We start from the raw sequence: 23,631 nt of genomic DNA on the forward strand, positions 1-23,631 counted from the left end.
CGGGTCGCAGCCACCGTGACTCCTTCTTTGCGACCGGACCCGGTATCGAGTACCCCACTGCCCTTTGGGCGCGTCATAAACATAACAATAGCCACTGAATAAGACTTTTTTTTTTTTATTTCACTTGCTTATATAGTGTCATTAATTTCCACAGTGCTTTCCCATTGGGACTTACTATTTAAATTCCTTATTAGTATGTATTTAGTGTGGGATGAAACCGGAGTACACAATGGACCCGGGCAAGGTCGACTCCTGGTCACTTTCACCCCCCTTGAATAAAACAAGCCACAACCAATAGTCTTTTTGGATAATAATCACCACAGCAACCAATTTTATTAATAATTAAAGACACTTGGTGGGGCCCTCGAAGCTACCACGATCCTGGTCTGGTGATAGTCCCGTTGGCATTGCCCCTTCCCTCCCAGCCAGTGCGTTTTACCTGTGGATTTTTCAAAATCTGCGCAGAAAAATCGGCACACGAATCCGCAACATGTGCACATAGTCTAACTGTTCTGCAATCAGAGGTGCTGGAGGAAGTTTAAATTTAAAAAAAATCCAGGAAAATCCAAGAAAAATCCTCCTAAAGTAAAATCTACAACACTATATGCTATACATGGGAGTTGTTCATTATTATTTAAACATTTTAGTGTAGTTTGTAATACCTTAACTTGCACAATTGACATCTGTATAGACAGAGATATCACAAAGAATTTAAAATAAATATTTATTATAAAAATACAAAACATATTAAATATATAAATATTTTTTTGTGAAACGTAAATGGTACAAAAAGTTTAAAGTACAGTTTTGGTCCTATATACTATATCAGTTACTTAAGATATGTCCACTGTAAACATGAAACCTTTTTGGCAGGTGAAATATTTCCAGAGGATACAGCAATACATCATTGACTTGCATTGATGCTGCCAAACCTGATTTTGTGAAGCGCCACAGGACAGGATGCATCTCTGGTAAATCTAGACTTGTATGATACAACAGTAAGGTGTATAAACATATTCAATTGATCAAATATTATTACTGAAATGTTAAGGCCTTTACAGCAGTAGTCTCCAAACTGTAGCTCGCCAGCATAATGGTCCACTAGTTGAAGACCACTGGCACAATTTGAAGACCACAGTCTTTCATCATTATTAAGAAGCTGAAATATCATTTGACACAATTTAAACAAAAAGATCCATAGAAAATAAATAGATGTTTATAAATAAATAAATATTGAGAGTTAAATAACATTTCCTTTACAGAAGACAACACTTTTCAAGTTGAAAAGAGAACAAAAACTCACCTTTTGGAGTTATTTTTTTATAAATATCAAAAGTAATGTTAAATAATAAATATATAAATAAACATTTTTAACTCAATTTCAACCGTTCCTTAAAGTTTTCTTTTACTTTAAGGATTTCAAACATAGTTCATTATCTTCATTTCTTTTGTGATTAAACACAATTGGTCATATGCTTAAGTCAGTCCCATCTGGTTCGCGGCATATTCCAGTTTTCAAGGTCATATCATATAACAGTGACAGGCACACTGTATTCAAAGCCATTTCCCATACTTGGAGTTATATGTTAAGCAAAGAGTTCAAGTAGTTTTGTTCCCAAAGCCTAAAGCAAATACGCGACAATAATCCACGATCCTCCAATGGTGACCGTAGGAAGACTTGGTGAGCGTGTTTGATTCTGCTCTGCCAATAGACAGCATTCAATCTGTGGCTCGACAATGGCCCCTTTTACCTGGGATTCAATGTTTGTCAATCGGAAGAAGGGTCCTGAGTGTTCTCTACCTTTACCTCCCAGCCACTTGTGATTTCTGCTGCTTGTGTCAAAAAGTGCTTATATTTCCTAAGTACTTTGCATCCCTTTTTCTTTTTTTCCATTGTTCTTTCTTTAGCGTTTATGCTGTAGTACATGTCTAATTTAGGTACGTTATACCTTTTGCTTAGGACACAAGATAAGTTTGAAATAACAGCTGCAATCTCTGTTTTGCTCGTATTTAGTTCTTTGTGCAAAATACTATTTCTGGGATTCAGATTCATTTGGTCCTGAGTAATATTTCCCATTGCTGTGTTCATGTAATGAAAGGTCTTGTACAGTTCGCTCAGTTTATCCTCTTCACTGCTAGTGCTATTTGCACTGAATAGAAAAAATTCATTGTGATGTGCATGGCACACGGTGCTAACGTCCACAGAATGGAAATTTTGACTATGGGCCTGGAAAAAAGCAAAGTCATATATATGATTGTTATTTTTTTCTCAACATTTTATATGCTGCCTTTGTTGACATATTTTTTTGTTTTTACTATTATAAACATTTTGTGATATCTATATAAATGAAGAGCAAATATGCTTTTGGAGGGCAGTAAAAAATAAAGTACCGTATATGTGGACAGGATGTGGTGGATGTTAATGGCATTGATAGATCTTAGAGAACTGGCTAAAACACATTTTGCAGTTGGTTTCATTAAAAAAAAAATGGTACCATTTGGTTTATTTGGTATATAGCAAAACGACCTTGTAGGCTGATGTATGACTGCATCGAAGTTGAATTTTAAACTAGTCATAAATCAGTTTAGAAGATCTTTCAGGAGAAGAGAGATAAGCATTACACACCTTGCTGTCAAATCATCTCACTTTTGGATTTGATTGTAAAAGGAGTTAACCGGGACTTTGGTTATTTTTCAGATTTTTTCGGTAGGTAGTTGCTAACTATCTGCCTGTTCTGCCCGGCCAAGATCTCTTCAGGTTCAAGCGGCGATTCTCCTGCATCCTCTGACCTCACTTCAACAGAGCAGTTCTTTTAGGCTCTTGTTTGACATCACTGCCGACATCATGCTGATTGACAGCTGGATCTCCACAGTTACGCAGCAGGAAGCTGGCTGCCAATCATCATTACATCGGCCATAAGGTCCCTTTGACAGAGCAGAGTGGAACAGAAGAAACTGCTCTGTCAACTTGACATCACCAGTAGCAGGAGAATCGCTGGCAGGTGCAGTCCGTGACCACTATAGAGCTGGCAGAATTCATCACCGGGCAGAACAGGCAAAAATAATTAGAAACTACCTGCTTGTAAGTTCTTAGCCCCACACGCAAAGTCCAGGCTAACCCCTTTAACATATCCTGCAGTCTGCAGTGTATTACAATACATAGAGGCTGTAAAGGCTAAACAGGTCCAACATTTTTAAAGAAACTCTATTGTAAAAATGCTTTTCAGCCTGTAACTCATGTGATTATGTAGAAAAAAACGCCCCCAGTGTTGTTTTTATCCTTCATAGTTACTTGTTATACTTCTTGTAGAGTGTCAACATTTACAGTTGATGTCATTCTGTAATATCGATTTATCTATTCGTTTGTTTTTGTCACACCATTCATTATCAGGGGTTAAAAACATTCTAGCCAATACTTTCTTCACGTATTAAATAATGCATTTTCCCTTAACACTGCCCATCTTCTAAGATCTATTACGTTATCAACGTCTTCCTCTTTCTGGTACAAAGATATCAGCTTTTATTTCTTAGAAATCTTTCTAGTATATCTGCTATCTCCACGAAAGTTACTGTCAACTATTTGATAGGCTGTCAAAATGTCTTAAGATATCACCCAACCTATTGTCAGAGAGCAGGAAATGCTCCATGAATGATGCCTGGTGATGCAATATACATAACTCTGCAGGAATGTGACATATCGCCTTTAATCATTCTTACTTGCTGGCAGTTTTCTCTAGGACAGCTAAACATTTTATAATTTTTCTATACTTACATAAATATCAAAGCGTTCCTTGGCTTTCAAGTGCATATTCATTATCAGCGAGTGGATCTGTGACATGATGGAGGTTATGCTGCCATTACATTTGCTAGCATATGCGTAGAGGGAGGATACATCATTTAATGGCTTTGCCCTTGCCATTAACAGCGCCAAGTGTTGGAAGATCAGTAGTTGCACAATCCCTGTTCAGAAGAAAAAAAAGGAAAAAAACCATATGTTTCACATTATTCTGTTGAGAAGTCTGCTTTCATCCCAGTGACAGACGAGACATGCAACTTCTCTATGCTATAACGAGAGAACATACAAAGTAGCCATAAAAACTCCTTATAACATTTGTGGTGAGGGCTGTTTAAGGGTTGACGTATCGGAACAGTTTTTCATGTTCAATTATGGGGTTAAATATACTTTTTCAGTAAGTACAAAACATAAAAACAGTATGTCAGAAAATGCATCTCGTGTCGTAGTTGCTTTTAGTGGTAATGTATTAAAAAAAATCTTTATCTTATTTTTTCACTCTCCAATTGTTTAAAAAAAAAGAAAAGGAAAACAAAACCTTGTCAGAGGTCGAAGATATGAATGAGTACCACATTTCCAAATTCTGTCTCCAGTGATTTAACCACTAAACCACTGTGCTAGATCACAGCTAGGCAAGTATGTGCTGCGAACATGTGCCCGGACGTGTCTACGAGAACTTGTTAAATTTACAGTTGAAGAAAGAACACCCTGCTAACATGCTGAACTGCTGTTAACAGCCTTAAAACGCCCTAGCTCCTGCTGATTACATATTTTATAAAGTTTAGTATGTCATTTTCTTAAAGAAGCAGAGTAAGGATGAATATGAGTGTGGGGAATGAAAGTTACCTGCCACAAGCTGCATTCTACTCTCAAGCCCCCCCTGGGCAGACTGCGGAATAGCTGGTTTCTGTAGCGTTTCTTACTAACATTTTTACAAAGGCATGACTTATATAGCCGTCCCATCCCACTGAACCAATCAACTAGCAGTATGTTCAGGAAGTGACATTCATTCATTTTTTTTCCTTTTGAACATTACTCCAACATGCTCCAGTTTACTAATGCACACTCATTTTCATCATGTTTCATAATAATCTGGGAATTCCCTAATTCACGTCCGCAGTCAGACACTTTGGCTGTGATTTAGTCTATTCCTTTCACTGATTAATTTCAGAAAGTGCAGAGGTGGCTTATGGAAAAAAGTTGTGATTAAAAAAAAAACCCAGAAGAATGTTACGTGTGAGTGGAAAAGCTTTAGATAGCCCTAATAACATGAGATTGTTGCCTGTGCTAAAAAAAAAACTATTCATGGTGATAACTTAGTGCGTCTTCAGAGAACTTCCAGGGACATCTCGGTAAAGGTCCATTATGGACGGTAACAGGGACAACCTTTACAACTTACAAGAAATATGATGTCTATGATACTAGTATACAAAGGCATGTGCAATACTCTAGGAAAAACCTCACTGGTACCAATAATAATACATGTTGTTAAAAGAAAACCCATCAGGTGAGTTATGGTGCCCGGAGAACATATGATGTAGGGTTATAAGCTAATATCCTTGATCTATGAGTTTATGTGATTTTCTACAAAGAAAAACTGAATACCCCATCACAACTTTCCCTGTACTAAGTGTGTACAGAAAAGGCTGTGAATCCTTCAAGGGTTTTCTCTGCTTTTGGCTCCGTTCAGACAATGTTTGCAATCCGCAAAGTGACAGCATCCATGCCCATGGAAAATCTCTACCTTTCATTGGTCGGTTTGCTGTCTGTACACAGAACGTACCCTTTTACTCCGAAAACCTGCTTCAGATCCTGTAAATCTGTTTATGATGATGCATAGTCATTTCCCTCAATCATATGCTGCCTTTAGAAAGGGTTGCATTAACCCCCTGATGGATTCTTTGTAAAGAATACATACAAAAGGATGCAACACAAGCATCGAGCAAAGCAGCAGCAGAGAATTAAAACTCCCCATTGTTGCCCTGTAGAGCCATCAACAGAATGCATATACAATAAATGGCAGTTTATACTCTGTTTATGGGACAACACACATTAGCTACTGAAAGTGAGGAATTGGAGGGTTTAATCTCTTCACTTATTATTCTGTTGAATTCCCTACATTCTTCCACTTGCAAGAGATAACAATGATATAGGAACATAAAACCTTAAAAACAGAAATTAATTATAAATATGTAATTCGTGTTTCTCCGAAACCTTCACTTTGTAATCATTAGTTTTTGGCAGCCCTTGATAGTGTGTGTATCAAAAAAACAAAGCAACACACTGAAGATAGCGCAAGCCACAGCAGATAAAAGGTGAAAATCACAAGTACAAATTGTTATTATATCATAAATGAGAATAACATAGACAATTAAAAACACTTAAAAAAAATTACTGGAGACAATACTATAATAATTGTAGTCTCTGTCATAGACTGCTCAGATAGTGTATATAAATAATGCACTCTATATGAAAAAGTGACTTAACACATGGCACATTGTATACTAAAAATGTATGTAATTCCTAAAATTATGTTCATAGCATTATAGCTAGCCTCACAGATGTTCTCTTGAAGCAGTTATGCCCCACAAAATAACTTATCAATGTGAATATTGGAGATGTACAGGTGCTTCTCACAAAATTAGAATATTATCAAAAAGTTAATTTATTTCAGTTCTTCTGTAAAAAAGTGAAACTCAAATATAGTATAGTATATAGTCATTACAAACAGAGTGATCTATTTCAAGCGTTTATTTCTGTTAATGTTGATGATTATGGCTTACTGCCAATTAAAATCCAAAAGTCATTATCTCAGTAAATTGTAATAATTAACAAAAAACACCTGCAAAGGCTTCCTAAGCATTTAAAAAGGCCCCTTAGTCTGTTTGAGTAGGTTTCACAATCATGGGGAAGACGGCTGGCTTGACAGATGTCCAGAAGGCAGTCATTGACACACTCCACAAGGACGGTAAGCCACTAAAGGTCATTGCTAAAGAAGCTGACTGTTCACAGAGTGCTGTATCCAAGCATATTAATGGAAAGTTGAGTGAAAGAAAAAGGAGCACAAGCAACCGAAATACCGTAGCCTTGAAATGATTGTTAAGGCCATTCAAAAATTTGGGGGAGATTCCCAAGGAATGGACTGCTGCAGGAGTCATTGCTTCAAGAGCCACCACACACAGACGTATCCAGGACATGGGCTGCAAGTGTCGCATTCCTTGTGTCAAGCCACTCATGACCAATAGACAAAGCCAAAAGCGTCTTACCTGGACCAAGGAGAAAAAGAACTGGACTTTTGCTCAGTGGTTCAATGTGTTGTTTTCAGATGAAAGTAAATTTTGCATTTCATTTGGAAATCAAGGTCCCAGAGTCTGGAGGAAGAGTGGAGAGGCCACAATCCTAGCTGCTTGAAGTCTAGTGTGAAGTATCCACACTCAGTGATAGTTTGGGGAGCCATGTCATCTGCTGGTGTAGGTCCACGGTGTTTTATCAAGACCAAAGTCAGTGCACCCGTCTACCAGCAAATTTTAAAGCACTTCATGCGTCCCTCTGCTGGCAAGAATTTTGGAGATGGAAATTTCATTCTCCAGCAGGACTTGGCACCTGTCCACACTGCCAAAAGTACCAATACCTGGTATAAAAACAAAAGTATCACTGTGCTTGATTGGCCAGCAAACTCGCCTGACAACCCCATAGAGAATTTATGAGGTATTTTGAAGAGGAAGATGAGAGACACAAGACCCAACAATGCAGACGAGCTGAAGGCTGCTGTCAAAGCAACCTGGGCTTCCATAACACCTCAGCAGTGCCACAGGCTGATCACCTCCATGCCACGCCGCAATGATGCATTAATTGATGCAAAAGGAGCCCCGACCAAGTATTGAGTGCATTTACTGAACACACATCTCAGTAGGCCAACATTTTAGATTTTAAAATCATTCTTTAAGCTGGTGTTATAAAGTATTCTAATTTACTGAGATAATGACTTTTGGGTTTTCATTGGCTGTAAGCCATAATCATCAATATTAACAGAAATAAACACTTGAAATAGATCACTCTGTTTGTAATGACTCTATATAATATATGAATTTCACTTTTTGTATTGAAGAACTGAAATAAATTAACTTTTTGATGATATTCCAATTTTGTGAGAAGCACCTGTACATCATCATAGGCGTAAAGAGGCGTGAATCTGGCCTTAATGGAAGAAAAACTTCACTCTTTTGCTCTTCACTTCAGGTTTATTTTTAATTCTATCAATACACCTTTTAACAATGGTTACTTTTGTTTCTTTTTCTCCTCCAACCCTTACAATTGTAAAGCCTTTGTTGTGCTTGAAAACAAATACTCTTCTGCACGCCCTGCCCTCATTTAAACCATGCGCCTCTTCTCAGAGTCCTTTACCCTTGGAACAGCTAGGTACCTGGCTGTTTTAACAAAACTTAGCTTCTTGATCATTCCCTGTGGCAGCTCACTGGACAAAAGGAATACTTCTCTCTACTATGTAAGGCTCTTTTCACATGTCCGTTTGGACATTCCGCTTGTCTGTGTAATCTTAGGAACAGACAAACGGAACCCGGATGGTTCCCAGGGTCTGGAGGAGAGGAGACTCTCCTTCAGGCCCTGGGTTCCATAGTCGTGTAAAATAAAAATAAAAAATATGGATATACTTACCTTCCGACGGCTCCCGGAGTTCTCCCGGCTCTCCGCGATGCATGTGGCGGCTTCCATTGCCAAGGATGCATTGCGCGCCGCGAAGGACCTTAAGTATATCCATATTTTATATTTTTATTCTTCTTTTTACATGAATATGGATCCCAGGGCCTGAAGGAGAGTCTCCTCTCCTCCAGGCCCTGGGAACAGTGGCGTAGGAAGAGGGGTGCGGGGGGGGGCGGCACAATGCGGGGGGCGGCCGGCGCTGCAGGAGGAGAAAGGGAAAAAAAAAAAAAGACGCGGGCCCTTTAAATCTTCGGGCGGCGCCGTCCGCCGCCACGACCAGGCTCCCCCCACCCCTTGTCCCCCGGCCCCCGCTCTAATACCTCTCCTGGTTCCTGCGGCAGCTGCAGCGTCTTCAGCGCCCTCTGACTGCGACGTCTCAGGGCAGAGGGCGCGATGACGTCATCACTGTGCGCGCCGCTCAGCCTCTCTGTCCTGAGCGTTGCAGATGCCGGAGGGACGCCGAGTGCACCGGACCTTCGCTGGGAACGGGAGAGGTGAGGATTTTACGTTTTTTTTTACTTTATGTCTGACTCTGTCTGGGGGCAATGCTGGACACACTGGGGCAATACTGGAGACCATAGGGCAGATTGCTGGACACACTGGGGCAATACTGGAGACCATGGGGCAGATTGATGGACACACTGGGGCAATACTGGAGACCATGGGGCAGAATGCTGGACACACTGGGGCAGTACTGGAGATCATGGGGCAGAATGCTGGACACACTGGGGCAATGCTGGACACTGGGGCAGATTGCTGGACACACTGGGGCAATACTGGAGACCCTGGGGCAGATTTCTGGACACATTGAGGCAATACTGGAGACCCTGGGGCAGACTTCTGGACACACTGGGGCAGATTTCTGGACATACTGGGGCAATGCTGGAGACCCTGGGGCAGATTTCTGGACACTGGGGCAATGCTGGACACCGGGGCAGATTGCTGGACACACTGGGGCAATGCTGTGCACACTGGGGCAGATTGCTGTGCACACTGGGGCAGATTGCTGTGCACACTGGGGCAGATTGCTGTGCACACTGGGGCAATGCTGGAGACCTTGGGGCAGATTTCTGGACACACTGGGGCAATGCTGGACACTGGGGCAGATTGCTGGACACACTGGGGCAATGCTGGACACTGGGGCAGATTGCTGGACACACTGGGGCAATACTGGAGACCCTGGGGCAGATTTCTGGACACATTGAGGCAATGCTGGAGACTCTGGGGCAGATTTCTGGACACACTGGGGCAGATTTCTGGATATACTGGGGCAATGCTGGAGACCCTGGGGCAGATTTCTGGACACTGGGGCAGATTGCTGGACACGCTGGGGCAATGCTGGACACTGGGGCAGATTGCTGTGGACACTGGGGCAGATTGCTGTGCACACTGGGGCAGATTGCTGTGCACACTGGGGCAGATTGCTGTGCACACTGGGGCAGATTGCTGTGCACACTGGGGCAGATTGCTGTGCACACTGGGGCCAATGCTGGAGACCCTGGGGCAGATTTCTGGACACACTGGGCCAATGCTGGACACTGGGGCAGATTGCTGGACACACTGGGGGCAGTGCTGGACATACTGGGGCAGATTGCTGGACACACTGGGGGTAATATACTGGACACACTGGGGCAGATTGCTGGACACACTGGGGGTAATATGCTGGACACACTGGGGCAGATTGCTGGACACACTGGGGGTAATATGCTGGACACACTGGGGCAGATTGCTGGACACACTGGGGGCAGGACTTGAGGCATGGGCAGAATGTAGATACGGGGCATGATTGGAGACACGGGGCAGGATTGGATCATGGGGCAGGATTGGATCATGGGGCAGGACGGATACGATGGAGGCTGGTGGGGCAGGATGGGGAGATCATATGGGGTAGAATGGATACTCATGAGGGCAGGATGCGAGAACATATAGCTGGAGCCAGGAATGAGATAAACAGGGCCAATATTATTACCATAGGGGCTAATTAAGGGATATTATTACTGCAGTGATGTATTTATTTTATTTTTTGAGTATACTGTTTTAAATGGGGGGGCGGTCCTGTTACTGTGCAGAGTGACACTATATCGCCTTTTTCTTCGTGTTGTAATGTAGAAGTTGTGAAAAATTAAGTAATGTCTTCTGCAAGCGGAGCTCGAGATAACTGTGTTATTTCCTGCAGAAACGAGTCCTGGCTGGAAGGAATGATGGCAGTCTGTGCTGGATGAAAGATGAAGGACTTCACCTAGAGACGTCACTGGTGAGTCAGTTTTACCTATACACTGACACTATACACTGTATACTATATACAGAGGTCCTGTGTACAATGTCACCAGTGATCACTGTATTATCTATACATTATATACAGAGCTCCTGTGTATAATACCACCAGTGATCTCTGTATTACCTCTACACAGACACTGCATACTAAGTACAGATCTCCTGTGAATACTGGCACTTATGGTGATAGTATTGTGGGTTTTTTTTATTACTGATCAGTATTGTAGTATTCAGTCACTATGTAGTGGTAATATGTGGTCTGGAAATGGTGTTGTGGTATTTGTCCCTTGTATGTAGTATTATTCGGTCACTATGTGGTCTGGTCATGGTGTGGTGGTATTAAGTCACAGGTTTGGCATGTGGGGGTGACACCATTAGACCCAGTTTAAGTTCTACAAAACAGGAAAACCATTTTTGGTAACCTTTGTGTGTATTGAGCCGAGGGGGGGAGGGGGGGCGCCAAACTCGGGAACAGACCCGGGCGGCAAAAGATCTAGCTACGCCTCTGCCTGGGAACCATCCGGGACCGCTCCCTGCACCATATGCGGCGACTTCAGAGCTCCGTATCCGGCGTATAAGACGACCCCTGACTTTTGAGAAGATTTTCGGGGGTTAAAAAGTCATCTTATATGCTGGAAAATACGGTGATAATAATAATAATAAAGGGTCCAGGTGGTGTGCGTTTTTTAGAGAGGAAGAAAAAGACCTGAATGCAGAACTTTTTCTGACGATCTAACAGGAGAACTCCATAATAATAATAATCAATAATCAATGGGGTCCCTCTGCTGAAAACAGAGCTTAACAACTTTTGTTCTTCTTGTCTTATAAGGTCTGCTGTTTAATAGCCCCTAGAGAAGTTTATTGAATACAATGTCTCTAATTTCAATACTAATTGTATTATAAAGTGCTGCTGAATACTGTATGCTGGCTATAATAATACATGTAGAAAAGCCGGGGAGACACCAACACGTGTTTCTCAACGCAAGCAATAAATAGCCAGGTCTTTCACCGGGAAGGAACAACCACGGGAAGGGCAGCATCCAAAAGGAAAACCACCTATGCCAAAACATCCACAGACAGCTGTTTCGGGGTATTTGCCCCTCATCAGTGTAGAGTAGGAAACTGGATCACTGCGTTGAGAAACACGTGATGGTGTCCCCGCGGTGTTGGATGTTTTGATCTCCCCACCCAAGGTCATTCATCCTTATGTTTATAGTCCTTTTACTAGGCACTGCTCCTAATAGCCAGTTTCCTACTCCACACTGATGAGGGGCAAATACCATCCTTATGTTTATAGGCTATAATAATAGATCAGACATTGTTCTAGTGATCATATATTGCTTGGATACCTGAACTACAATTATTATTCCATGAACGCTGCTGCCAAATTTAACATTAACTACAGTGACAGTAAGAAAACTCCTCTGCTCTGATAACTGACTGGAGAGGAATTTTATTGTAGGCTGCAGCTTTTCAGACAAAAGAGAACCACAGAACAACTGACACAGCTAAAATAAAATGTAACCTCTTCCTGTCCAATCCTGGAAAACTGGAGTAACGAAGACGTAACAATATAAAAATTGAATATTAAAAGTAGCAACCAAACCATTTGTGGGAAATGTGACAGACGTGTAAGCCTCAGATATTCTTGTCTGATGTAACAAACATAAAATGCATCAGTCCTTGAAAACTTAAAAATAATGCCCCATATGATGTGCAATTTTCTTTCCTTTTTTAGTAAATAAAATTATTTAAAAAAATTAGGAAATAAAGTTTTAGCCAGTATGTGTGTGAAATCGGCTCCTGGTCTTTTAAGGTGTTGTTCCACAATTCCAACTTATCGGCCATCCACAAGATAGGTGATAGGTGTCAGATCGCTGGTACTGTTAAGACAAGAATTAGGGTCCCGTGCCCCCTTTTTGAATGGAGCAGTGGTGGCACATGCATGCTATTTTTTCATTCATTGTATATGTGACTGATTGGGATAGGTGAATACAGTGGGAAAAAAGTGATTGAGCATGATGCATTTTAGTTTCTGACAGTTGGCTTCTCACCTCTCACCTCTATAACCAGCCAAACAGACAATGCATGTATATTGGAGGATTAGCTGTCAGCCAAATTAGTGTTTCACCAAGTGGCCAATTAAACCCCTTAATGACCGCCAATACGTCTTTTTACTAAGCTAAGATATAAGGGAATAGCATCCCCATACAGATGACAAAGGGTTTTTTTCTTTATCCCCATCGGCACCCAGAGATCATGATTGTGTGGTCCTGATGTTTGTGATGGCAATTCACGGTCAAATAACGGCCTTAGAGTCTGCCGCCTATAGTGACCTGTCTGTTCAGAAGTTAGCGACATTTAGGTGCTAAAAATACACTTTTGATTTCTGTCATGTCACTTTGCATTAATTCCTGAACAGCACCTGAAGGGTTAATAAACTACCTGACACAGCTTTTCAATATGTCGGGGGTGTTGTTTTAAAAACAGTATCAGTATTGGGGGTTTTCCAATATATAGGACCGCCAACGTCACTTCAAACTTGAATAGGTCCTTCAAAAATATAAATTTTGTAAATTTCCTTGAAAAAATGAAAAATGACTGCTACATTTTTAAACCTCCTAAAAGGCTAACAAAATAAAACAACATTTTACACATTGTGCTGATGTAAGGTAGACATGTGGGAAATGTGTTTATTAACCCCTTCCCGACCTTTGACGCCACGTAGGCGTCATGAAAGTCGGTGCCATTCCGACCCATGACGCCTATGCGGCGTCATGGAAAGATCGCGTCCCTGCAGATCGGGTGAAAGGGTTAACTCCCATTTCACCCGATCTGCAGGGACAGGGGGAGTGGTAGTTTAGCCCAGGGGGGGTGGCTTCACCCCCTCGTGGCTACGATCGCTCTGATTGGCTGTTGAAAGTGAAACTGCCAATCAGAGCGATTTGTAATATTTCACCCATTATAACGGGTGAAATATTACAATCCAGCCATGGCCGATGCTGAAATATCATCGGCCATGGCTGGAAATACTAGTGTGCCCCCAACCCACCCCTCCGATCGCCCCCCCACCCCCCCGATCTGGCCGGTACACTGCTCCGGCTCCCCTCCGTCCAGTGCTCCGCTCCCCCCCGTGCTCGTGTCCGCTCCCCCCGTGCTCCAATCACCCCCCCGTGCTCCAATCACCCCCCCGTGCTCCAATCACCCCCCCTGCACTCCGATCCACCCCCCCCGCACTCCGATCCACCCCCCCCGTGCTCCGTTCCACCCCCCCGTGCTCCATTCCAGCCCCCCCGTGCTCCGTTCCACGCCCCCCGCGCTCCGTTCCACCCCTCCCGCGCTCCGATTCCCCCCCCCGTGCTCCGATCCCCCCCCCCGTGGTCCCCCCCCACCCTATCATACTTACCGATCCAGCCGTGGTCCCATCCGTCTTCTCCCGGGCGCCGCCATCTTCCAAAATGGCGGGCGCATGCGCAGTGCGCCCGTCGAATCTGCCGGCCGGCAGATTCGTTCCAAAGTGCATTTTGATCACTGAGATATAATCTATCTCAGTGATCAAAATAAAAAAAATAATAAATAACCCCCCCCCCCCCTTTTGTCACCCCCATAGGTAGGGACAATAAAAAAATAAAGATTTTTTTTTTTTCCACTAATGTTAGAATAGGGTTAGGGTTAGGGGTAGGGTTAGGGTTAGGGGTAGGGTTAGGGTTAAGGTTAGGGCTAGGGGTAGGGGTAGGGGTAGGGTTAGGGTTAGGGTTAGGGGTAGGGTTAGGGGTAGGGTTAGGGTTAGGGCTAGGGTTAGGGCTAGGGTTAGGGTTAGGAATGTGCACACGTATTCTGGTCCTCTGCGGATTTTTCCGCTGCGGATTTGATAAATCCGCAGTGCTAAACCGCTGCGGATTTATGGCGGATTTACCGCGTTTTTTTCTGCGCATTTCACTGCGGTTTTACAATTGCGATTTTCTATTGGAGCAGTTGTAAAACCGCTGCGGAATCCGCACAAAGAAGTGACATGCTGCGGAATGTAAACCGCTGCGTTTCCGTGCAGTTTTTCCGCAGCATGTGTACAGCGATTTTTGTTTCCCATAGGTTTACATTGAACTGTACACTCATGGGAAACTGCTGCGGATCCGCAGCGTGTGCACATACCTTTAGAATTAGGCTATGTGCACACGGTGCGGATTTGGCTGCGGATTCGCAGCAGTGTTCCATCAGGTTTACAGTACCATGTAAACATATGAAAAACCAAATCCGCTGTGCCCATGGTGCGGAAAATACCGCGCGGGAACGCTGCGTTGTATTTTCCGCAGCATGTCAATTCTTTGTGCGGATTCCGCAGCGTTTTACACCTGTTCCTCAATAGGAATCCGCAGGTGAAATCCGCACAAAAAACACTGGAAATCCGCGGAAAATCCGCAGGTAAAACACAGTGCCTTTTACCCGCAGATTTTTCAAAAATGGTGCGGAAATATCTCACACGAATCCGCAACGTGGGCACATAGCCTTAGGGTTAGGGTTGGAATTAGGGTTGTGGTTAGGGTTAGGGGTGTGTTGGGGTTAGTGTTGTGGTTAGGGGTGTGTTGGGGTTAGGGTTGTGATTAGGATTATGGCTACAGTTGGGATTAGGGTTAGGGGTGTGTTGGGGTTAGTGTTGGAGTTAGAATTGAGGGGTTACCACTGTTTAGGCACATCAGGGGTCTCCAAACGCAACATGGCGCCACCATTGATTCCAGCCAATCTCGTATTCAAAAAGTCAAATGGTGCTCCCTCACTTCCGAGCCCTGACGTGTGCCCAAACAGTGGTTTACCCCCACATATGGGGTACCAGCATACTCAGGACAAACTGCGCAACAATTACTGGGGTCCAATTTCTCCTGTTACCCTTGTGAATCTAAAAAAATGCTTGCTAAAACATAATTTTTGAGGAAAGAAAAATGATTTTTTATTTTCACGGCTCTGCGTTGTAAACGTCTGTGAAGCACTTGGGGGTTCAAAGTGCTCACCACATATCTAGATAAGTTCCTTGGGGGGTCTAGTTTCTAAAATGGGGTCACTTGTGGGGGGTCTCTACTGTTTAGGCACACCAGGGGCTCTGCAAACGCAACGTGACACCCGCAGACCATTCCATCAAAGTCTGCATTTCAAAAGTCACTACTTCCCTTCTGAGCCCCGACGTGTGCCCAAACAGTGGTTTACCCCCACATATGGGGTATCAGCGTACTCAGGAGAAACTGGACAACAACTTTTGGGGTCCAATTTCTCCTGTAACCCTTGGGAAAATAAAAAATTCTGGGCTAAATAATTATTTTTGAGGAAAGAAAACGTATTTATTATTTTCACGGCTCTGCATTATAAACTTCTATGAAGCACTTGGGGGTTCAAAGTGCTCACCACACATCTAGATAAGTTCCTTTCAGGGTCTAGTTTCCAAAATGGGGTCACTTGTGGGGGGTTTCTACTGTTTAGGCACATCAGGGGCTCTTCAAACGCAACGTGACGCCCGCAGAGCATTCCATCAAAGTCTGCATTTCAAAACGTCACTACTTCAATTCCAAGCCCCGGCATGTGCCCAAACAGTAGTTTACCCCCACATATGGGGTATCACCGTACTCAGGAGAAACTGGACAACAACTTTTGGGGTCAAATTTCTCCTGTTACCCTTGGGAAAATTAAAAAATTCTGGGCTAAATAATTATTTTTGAGGAAAGAAAACGTATTTATTATTTTCACGGCTCTGCATTATAAACTTCTATGAAGCACTTGGGGGTTCAAAGTGCTCACCACACATCTAGATAAGTTCCTTTGGGGGTCTAGTTTCCAAAATGGGGTCACTTGTGGGGGGTTTCTACTGTTAAGCCACATCAGGGGCTCTGCAAACGCAACGTGACGCCCACAGAGCATTCCATCAAAGTCTGCATTTCAAAACGTCACTACTTCACTTCCGAGCCCCGGCATGTGCCCAAACAGTGATTTACCCCCACATATGGGGTATCAGCGTACTCAGGAGAAACTGGACAACAACTTTTGGGGTCAAATTTCTCCTGTTACCCTTGGGAAAATAAAAAATTGCAGGCTAAAAGATCATTTTTGAGAAAATAATTTTTTTTTTTATTTTCATGGCTCTGCGTTATAAACTTCTGTGAAGCACTTGGGGGTTCAAAGTCCTCACCACACATCTAGATTAGTTCCTTTGGGGGTCTAGTTTCCAAAATGGTGTCATTTCTGGGGGATCTCCAATGTTTAAGCACACAGGGGCTCTCCAAACGTGACATGGTGTCCGCTAATGATTGGAGCTAATTTTCCATTTAAAAAGCCAAATGGCGTGCCATCCCTTCCGAGCCCTGCCGTGCGCCCAAACAGTGGTTTACCCCCACATATGGGGTATCAGCGTACTCAGGACAAACTGGACAACAATATTTGGGGTCCAATTTCTCCCATTATCCTTGGCAAAATAGGAAATTCCAGGCTAAAAAATCATTTTTGAGGAAAGACAAATTATTTTTTATTTTCATGGCTCTGCGTTATAAACTTCTGTGAAGCACCTGGGGGTTTAAAGTGCTCAATATGCATCTAGATAAGTTCCTTGGGGGGTCTAGTTTCCAAAATGGGGTCACTTGTGGGGGAGCTCCAATGTTTAGGCACACAGGGGGCTCTCCAAACGCGACATGGTGTCCGCTAACAATTGGAGCTAATTTTCCATTCAAAAAGTCAAATGGCGCGCCTTCCCTTCCGAGCCCTGCCGTGTGCCCAAACAGTGGTTTACCCCCACATATGAGGTATCGGCGTACTCGGGAGAAATTGCCCAACAAATTTTATGATCCATTTTATCCTACTGCCCATGTGAAAATGAAAAAATTGAGGCGAAAATAATTTTTTTGTGAAAAAAAAGTACTTTTTCATTTTTACAGATCAATTTGTGAAGCACCTGAGGGTTTAAAGTGCTCACTAGGCATCTAAATAAGTTCCTTGGGGGGTCTAGTTTCCAAAATGGGGTCACTTGTGGGGGAGCGCCAATGTTTAGGCACACAGGAGCTATCCAAACGCGACATGGTGTCCGCTAACGATGGAAATAATTTTTCATTCAAAAAGTCAAATGGCGCTCCTTCCCTTCCGAGCCTTACCATGTGCCCAAACAGTGGTTTACCCCCACATGTGAGGTATTGGTGTACTCAGGAGAAATTGCCCAACACATTTTAGGATCCATTTTATCCTGTTGCCCATGTGAAAATGAAAAAATTGAGGCTAAAAGAATTTTTTTGTGAAAAAAAAGTACTTTTTCATTTTTACGGATCAATTTGTGAAGCACCTGGGGGTTCAAAGTGCTCACTATGCATCTAGATAAGTTCCTTGGGGCGTCTAGTTTCCAAAATGGGGTCACTTGTGGGGGAGCTCCAATTTTTAGGCACACGGGGGCTCTCCAAACGTGACATGGTGTCCGCTAAAGAGTAGAGCCAATTTTTGATTCAAAAAGTCAAATGGCGCTCCTTCCCTTCCAAGCCCTGCCGTGCGCCCAAACAGTGGTTTACCCCCACATATGAGGTATCAGCGTACTCAGGACAAATTGGACAACAACTTTCGTGGTTCAGTTTCTCCTTTTACCATTGGGAAAATAAAAAAATTGTTGCTAAAATATAATTTTTGTGACTAAAAAGTTAAATGTTCATTTTTTCCTTCCATGTTGCTTCTGCTGCTGTGAAGCACCTGAAGGGTTAATAAACTTCTTGAATGTGGTTTTGAGTACCTTGAGGGGTGCAGTTTTTAGAATGGTGTCACTTTTGGGTATTTTCAGCCATATAGACCCCTCAAACTGACTTCAAATGTGAGGTGGTCCCTAAAAAAAATGGTTTTGTAAATTTCGTTGTAAAAATGACAAATCGCTGGTCAAATTTTAACCCTTATAACTTCCTAACAAAAAAAAATTTTGTTTCCAAAATTGTGCTGATGTAAAGTAAACATGTGGGAAATGTTATTTATTAACTATTTTGTGTCACATATCTCTCTGGTTTAACAGAATAAAAATTCAAAATGTGAAAATTGCGAAATTTTCAAAATTTTCGCCAAATTTCCGTGTTTATCACAAATAAATGCAGAATTTATTGACCTAAATTTACCACTAACATGAAGCCCAATATGTCACGAAAAAACAATCTCAGAACCGCTAGGATCCGTTGAAGCGTTCCTGAGTTATTACCTCATAAAGGGACACTGGTCAGAATTGCAAAAAACGGCAAGGTCTTTAAGGTCAAAATAGGCTGGGTCTTGAAGGGGTTAATGTTTTTGTGTTGTATGACTATCTGGATTAAAGGGATAATCATTCCAAGTTTGAAAATTTCTATTTTTTAAAATTTTTTGTCAAATTTCTGATTTTTTTTTAGAAATAAACACAGAAAATATTGACCTAAATTAACCATTATCAGAAATTATGATGTGCCATGAAAAAACAATGTCAAAATCATTGAGATTTATTAAAGCGTTCCAGAGTTATTATTTCATAAATGGACACTGGTCATATTTTACAAATTTGGCCTGGTCACTAAGGGGTTATAGGGCACATGTCTAGCCCCCCAAAACTTTAAGGGTATGTGCACACGATGCAGATTTAGTGCAGTTCTGCAGCGTTTTTTTCTGCAGCAGAAACACTGCAGAACTGCACTGTGAGTTACAATTCAATGAAAATCAATAGGAAAAAAAAAAAGCTGTGCACATGGTGCAAAAAAATCCGTGCAGAAACGCTGCAAATTTCAAAGAAGTGCATGTCACTTCTTTTGTGCAGTTCTGCAGCGTTTCTGCACCCATAGGCTCCCAATTTGTGGGTCAAATCCGCATAAAAACTGCAGATGTAAAAACCATCTGCAGATTTTATGCGGATTTGGGTGTCAAAACTGCAGCAGACGGAAGTGACGTCAGTGATGTGGAGGAAGTGTGTGGGCGGAGTGTAGTGAAAATGGATGGGGATCGATGTGAAGCGCATGGTGGAAATGGTATGTAGTGTCTGTGTGTGTCGGTCTGTGTGTGTGTGTCGGTCTGTGTGTCTGACTCTCTGTCAGTAGTGAGTCATTGTAGTCATTCGTCGGGTGGGACTACTTCTCCCATCGAAATGTGATGATGGGAGAGTTGTCCCATTGTCAGGCGACTGACTACAATGGGTTAAAAACACAAACACACATAAAACATACATTACATACAACATATAACATGTGCCCCCACCCCACCGATCCCCCCCCCAAGCCACCGATTTGTCCGGTACACTGCTCCGGCTCCCCTCCGTCCTGTGCTCCGCTCCCCCCGTGCTCTTGTCCGCTCACCCCCATGCTCCAATCACCCCCCATGCTCTGATCCAACCCCCCTGCACTCCGATCCACCCCCCGTGCTCCGATCCACCCCCCCCGTGCTCCGATCCACCCCCGTGCTCCGATCCACCCCCCCGTGCTCCGATCCACCCCCCGTGCCCGATCCACCCCCCCGCGCTCTGATCCACCCCCCATGCTCCGATCCCCCCCGTGCTCCCCCCAGCCCATCATACTTACCGTTCCTCCCAGGGTCCGTCCGTCTTCTCCCTGGGCGCCGCCATCTTCCAAAATGGTGGGCGCATGCGCAGTGCGCCCGCCGAATCTGCCGGCCGGCAGATTCGTTCCAAAGTGCATTTTGATCACTGAGATAGGTTATATCTCAGTGATCAAAATAAAAAAAATAGTAAATACCCCCCCCCCCCCTTTGTCACCCCCATAGGTAGGGACAATAAAACAAATAAAGAATTTTTTTTTTCCCACTAAGGTTAGAATAGGGTTAGGGTTTGGGTTAGGGCTAGGGCTAGGGTTAGGGCTAGGGTTAGGGCTAGGGCTAGGGTTAGGGTTAGGATTAGGACTAGGGTTAGGGCTAGGGCTAGGGAATGACATCATGACATGGACAAAAAATTTTTTTTAACTTTATTAATTTAGCTTTAAAAAACGCTTACAAAACTGCATCAAAAAACGCACAAAAAACGCACTTCAAAACTGCACCAAAACTGCACTGAAAAAAACACATAAAAACGCACAAAAAACGCACCTGCAGATTCTGCCAGGAGATGCAGATTTAGTGCAGATTTTGTGCAGAAAATTCTGCACCAAATCTGCATCGTGTGCACACAGCCTTAAACTGCCACCATAATGATTTTAAGATATATTTTTGAATTAATATATTGTTCTTGATGTCCTTAAATGTACACATGCATATACTCCAGACTATTCCAACCACAGTTGGTGCATTTATGCTCCCCAGGGCTGCCCACAGTATCTTCTATTAGGGCCTTGTCATGCAAACATGAAGCAGATGACAGTACACCCAGCTTCAGTGTGCCTGCCGAAACAGCACAGAAGGTTCATGCATGCAAGAGCCTCACAGGACTGAAGATATAATGGGCAGCGCAGAAAATTTCAATTATGCCCAAGTGGGTGTGATTTTAGCAACTGAGGCCAGTCTAGAATGGGAAAGCAGATGCCCACTGGACTAATACTAACCCCTTTACCCCCAAAGGTAGTTTGCACGTTATGGACCGGGCCAATTTTTACAATTCTGACCACTGTCCCTTTATGAGGTTATAACTCTGGAACGCTTCAACGGATCCCGGTGATTCTGACATTGTTTTCTCGTGACATATTGTACTTCATGATAGTGGTAAAATTTCTTTGATATTACCTGCGTTTATTTGTGAAAAAATGGAAATTTGGCAAAAATTTGGAAAATTTTGCAATTTTCCAACTTTGAATTTTTATGCAATTAAATCACAGAGATATTTCACACAAAATACTTAATAAGTACCATTTCCCACATGTCTACTTTACATCAGCACAATTTTGGAACCAAAATTTTTTTTGTTAGGGAGTTATAAGGGTTAAAAGTTGACCAGCAATTTCTCATTTTTACAACACCATTTTTTTAGGGACCACATCTCATTTGAAGTCATTTTGAGGGGTCTATATGATAGAAAATACCCAAGTGTGACACCATTCTAAAAACTGCACCCCTCAAGGTGCTCAAAACCACATTCAAGAAGTTTATTAATCCTTCAGGTGTTTCACAGGAATTTTTGGAATGTTTAAATAAAAATGAACATTTAACTTTTTTTCACAAAAAATTTACTTCAGCTACTATTTGTTTTATTTTACCAAGGGTAACAGGAGAAAATGGACCCTAAACGTTATTGTACAATTTGTCCTGAGTACGCCGATACCCCATATGTGGGAGTAAACCACTGTTTTGGCGCATGGGAGAGCTCAGAGGTGAAGGAGCTCCGTTTGACTTTTCAATGCAAAATTGACAGGAATTCAGATGGGACGCCATGTTGCGTTTGGAGAGCCACTGATGTGCCTAAACATTGAAACCCCCCACAAGTGACACCATTTTGGAAAGTAGACCCCCTAAGGAACTTATCTAGATGTGTGGTGAGCACTTTGACCCACCAAGGGCTTCACAGAAGTTTATAATGCAGAGCCGTAAAAATAAAACCAAAATTTTTTCCCACAAAAATTATTTTTTAGCCCCCAGTTTCATATTTTCCCGAGGGTAACAGGAGAAATTGGACCGCAAAAGTTGTTGTACAATTTGTCTTGAGTACGCCGATACCCCATATGTGGGGGTAAACCACTGTTTGGGCAAATGGGAGAGCTCGGAAGGGAAGGAGCGCCATTTGACTTTTCAATGCAAAATTGACAGGAATTGAGATGGGACGCCATGTTGCGTTTGGGGAGCCACTGATGTGCCTAAACATTGAAACCCCCCACAAGTGACACCATTTTGGAAAGTAGACACCCTAAGGAACTTATCTAGATGTGTGGTGAGCACTTTGACCCACCAAGGGCTTCACAGAAGTTTATAATGCAGAGCCGTAAAAATAAAACCAAAATTTTTTCCCACAAAAATTATTTTTTAGCCCCCAGTTTCATATTTTCCCGAGGGTAACAGGAGAAATTGGACCCCAAAAGTTGTTGTCCAATTTGTCCTGAGTGCGCTGATACCCCATATGTGGGGGGGAACCACCATTTGGGCACATGGGAGGGCTCGGAAGGGAAGGAGCGCCATTTGGAATGCAGACTTAGATGGAATGGTCTGCAGGCGTCACATTGCATTTGCAGAGCCCCTAATGTACCTAAACAGTAGAAACCCCCCACAAGTGACACCATTTTGGAAAGTAGACCCCCTAAGGAACTCATCTAGATGTGATGTGAGAGCTTTGAACCCCCAAGTGTTTCACTACAGTTTATAACGCAGAGCCGCACAAATAAAAAATATTTTTTTTTCCACAAAAATTATTTTTTAGCCCCCAGTTTTGTATTTTTCCAAGGGTAACAGGAGAACTTGGACCCTAAATATTGTTGTCCAATTTGTCCTGAGTACGCTGATACCCGATATGTGGGTGGAGAGAAATAAGAGGGGAAAGAAAGAAAGAACAGAGAGAGAGAAAGAAAGAACAGAGAAAAAAGAAAAGGAGAGAGAAAAAAAGATTAGAGAGGGAAATAAAGAACACAGAGAAAGAAAGAACAGAGAGAGAAAGAAAGAACAGAGAGAAAGAAAAAAAGATTAGATAGGGAAAGAAAGAACAGAGAGAGAAAGAAAAAAAGATTAGAGAGGGAAAGATAGAACAGAGAGAGAGAGAGAGGGAAAGAAAGAGAGAGAGAAAGAAAGATTCTATAAAGATACTATAGCGGCCCGGCTCCCATTGTATTGCCCACCTGAGCATCCCGCTGCAGGACATATCATGATCCACTCACATGGCCGGCATCCCCGATTCCAAGGTGATCCCGCTGTCCGCGCTGTTGGAGGAGGACACGGTGATGGATCTGAAGCATTCCCTGAAGTGCCTCCAT

The 23,631-nt window shown here is 42.9% G+C and overlaps 1 protein-coding gene across 1 annotated transcript; it reads right to left on the bottom strand.

The window, feature by feature from the left end:
• Positions 1-786: 786 nt before the first annotated feature.
• On the bottom strand, positions 787-4,723 carry LIF (LIF interleukin 6 family cytokine). The gene is made up of 3 exons (XM_069745431.1): positions 4,640-4,723; positions 3,773-3,960; positions 787-2,227 (listed from the first exon to the last, which is right to left on the bottom strand). The coding sequence occupies exons 1-3, from the start codon at positions 4,653-4,655 to the stop codon at positions 1,769-1,771; spliced, it is 663 nt and encodes a 220-aa protein (XP_069601532.1). The 5' UTR covers positions 4,656-4,723; the 3' UTR covers positions 787-1,768.
• Positions 4,724-23,631: the final 18,908 nt, after the last annotated feature.

This window comes from Ranitomeya imitator, chromosome 1 (assembly GCF_032444005.1).
Source record: "Ranitomeya imitator isolate aRanImi1 chromosome 1, aRanImi1.pri, whole genome shotgun sequence".
Taxonomy (NCBI): Eukaryota; Metazoa; Chordata; class Amphibia; order Anura; family Dendrobatidae; genus Ranitomeya; species Ranitomeya imitator.

Excerpts from the sequence above, each read along its gene's own strand:
- LIF (XM_069745431.1), bottom strand. Across the intron at positions 2,228-3,772 it reads AGGAACGCTTTGATATTTAT|GCCCATAGTCAAAATTTCCA; the intron begins GTAAGTATAGAA and ends GCTTTTTTCCAG.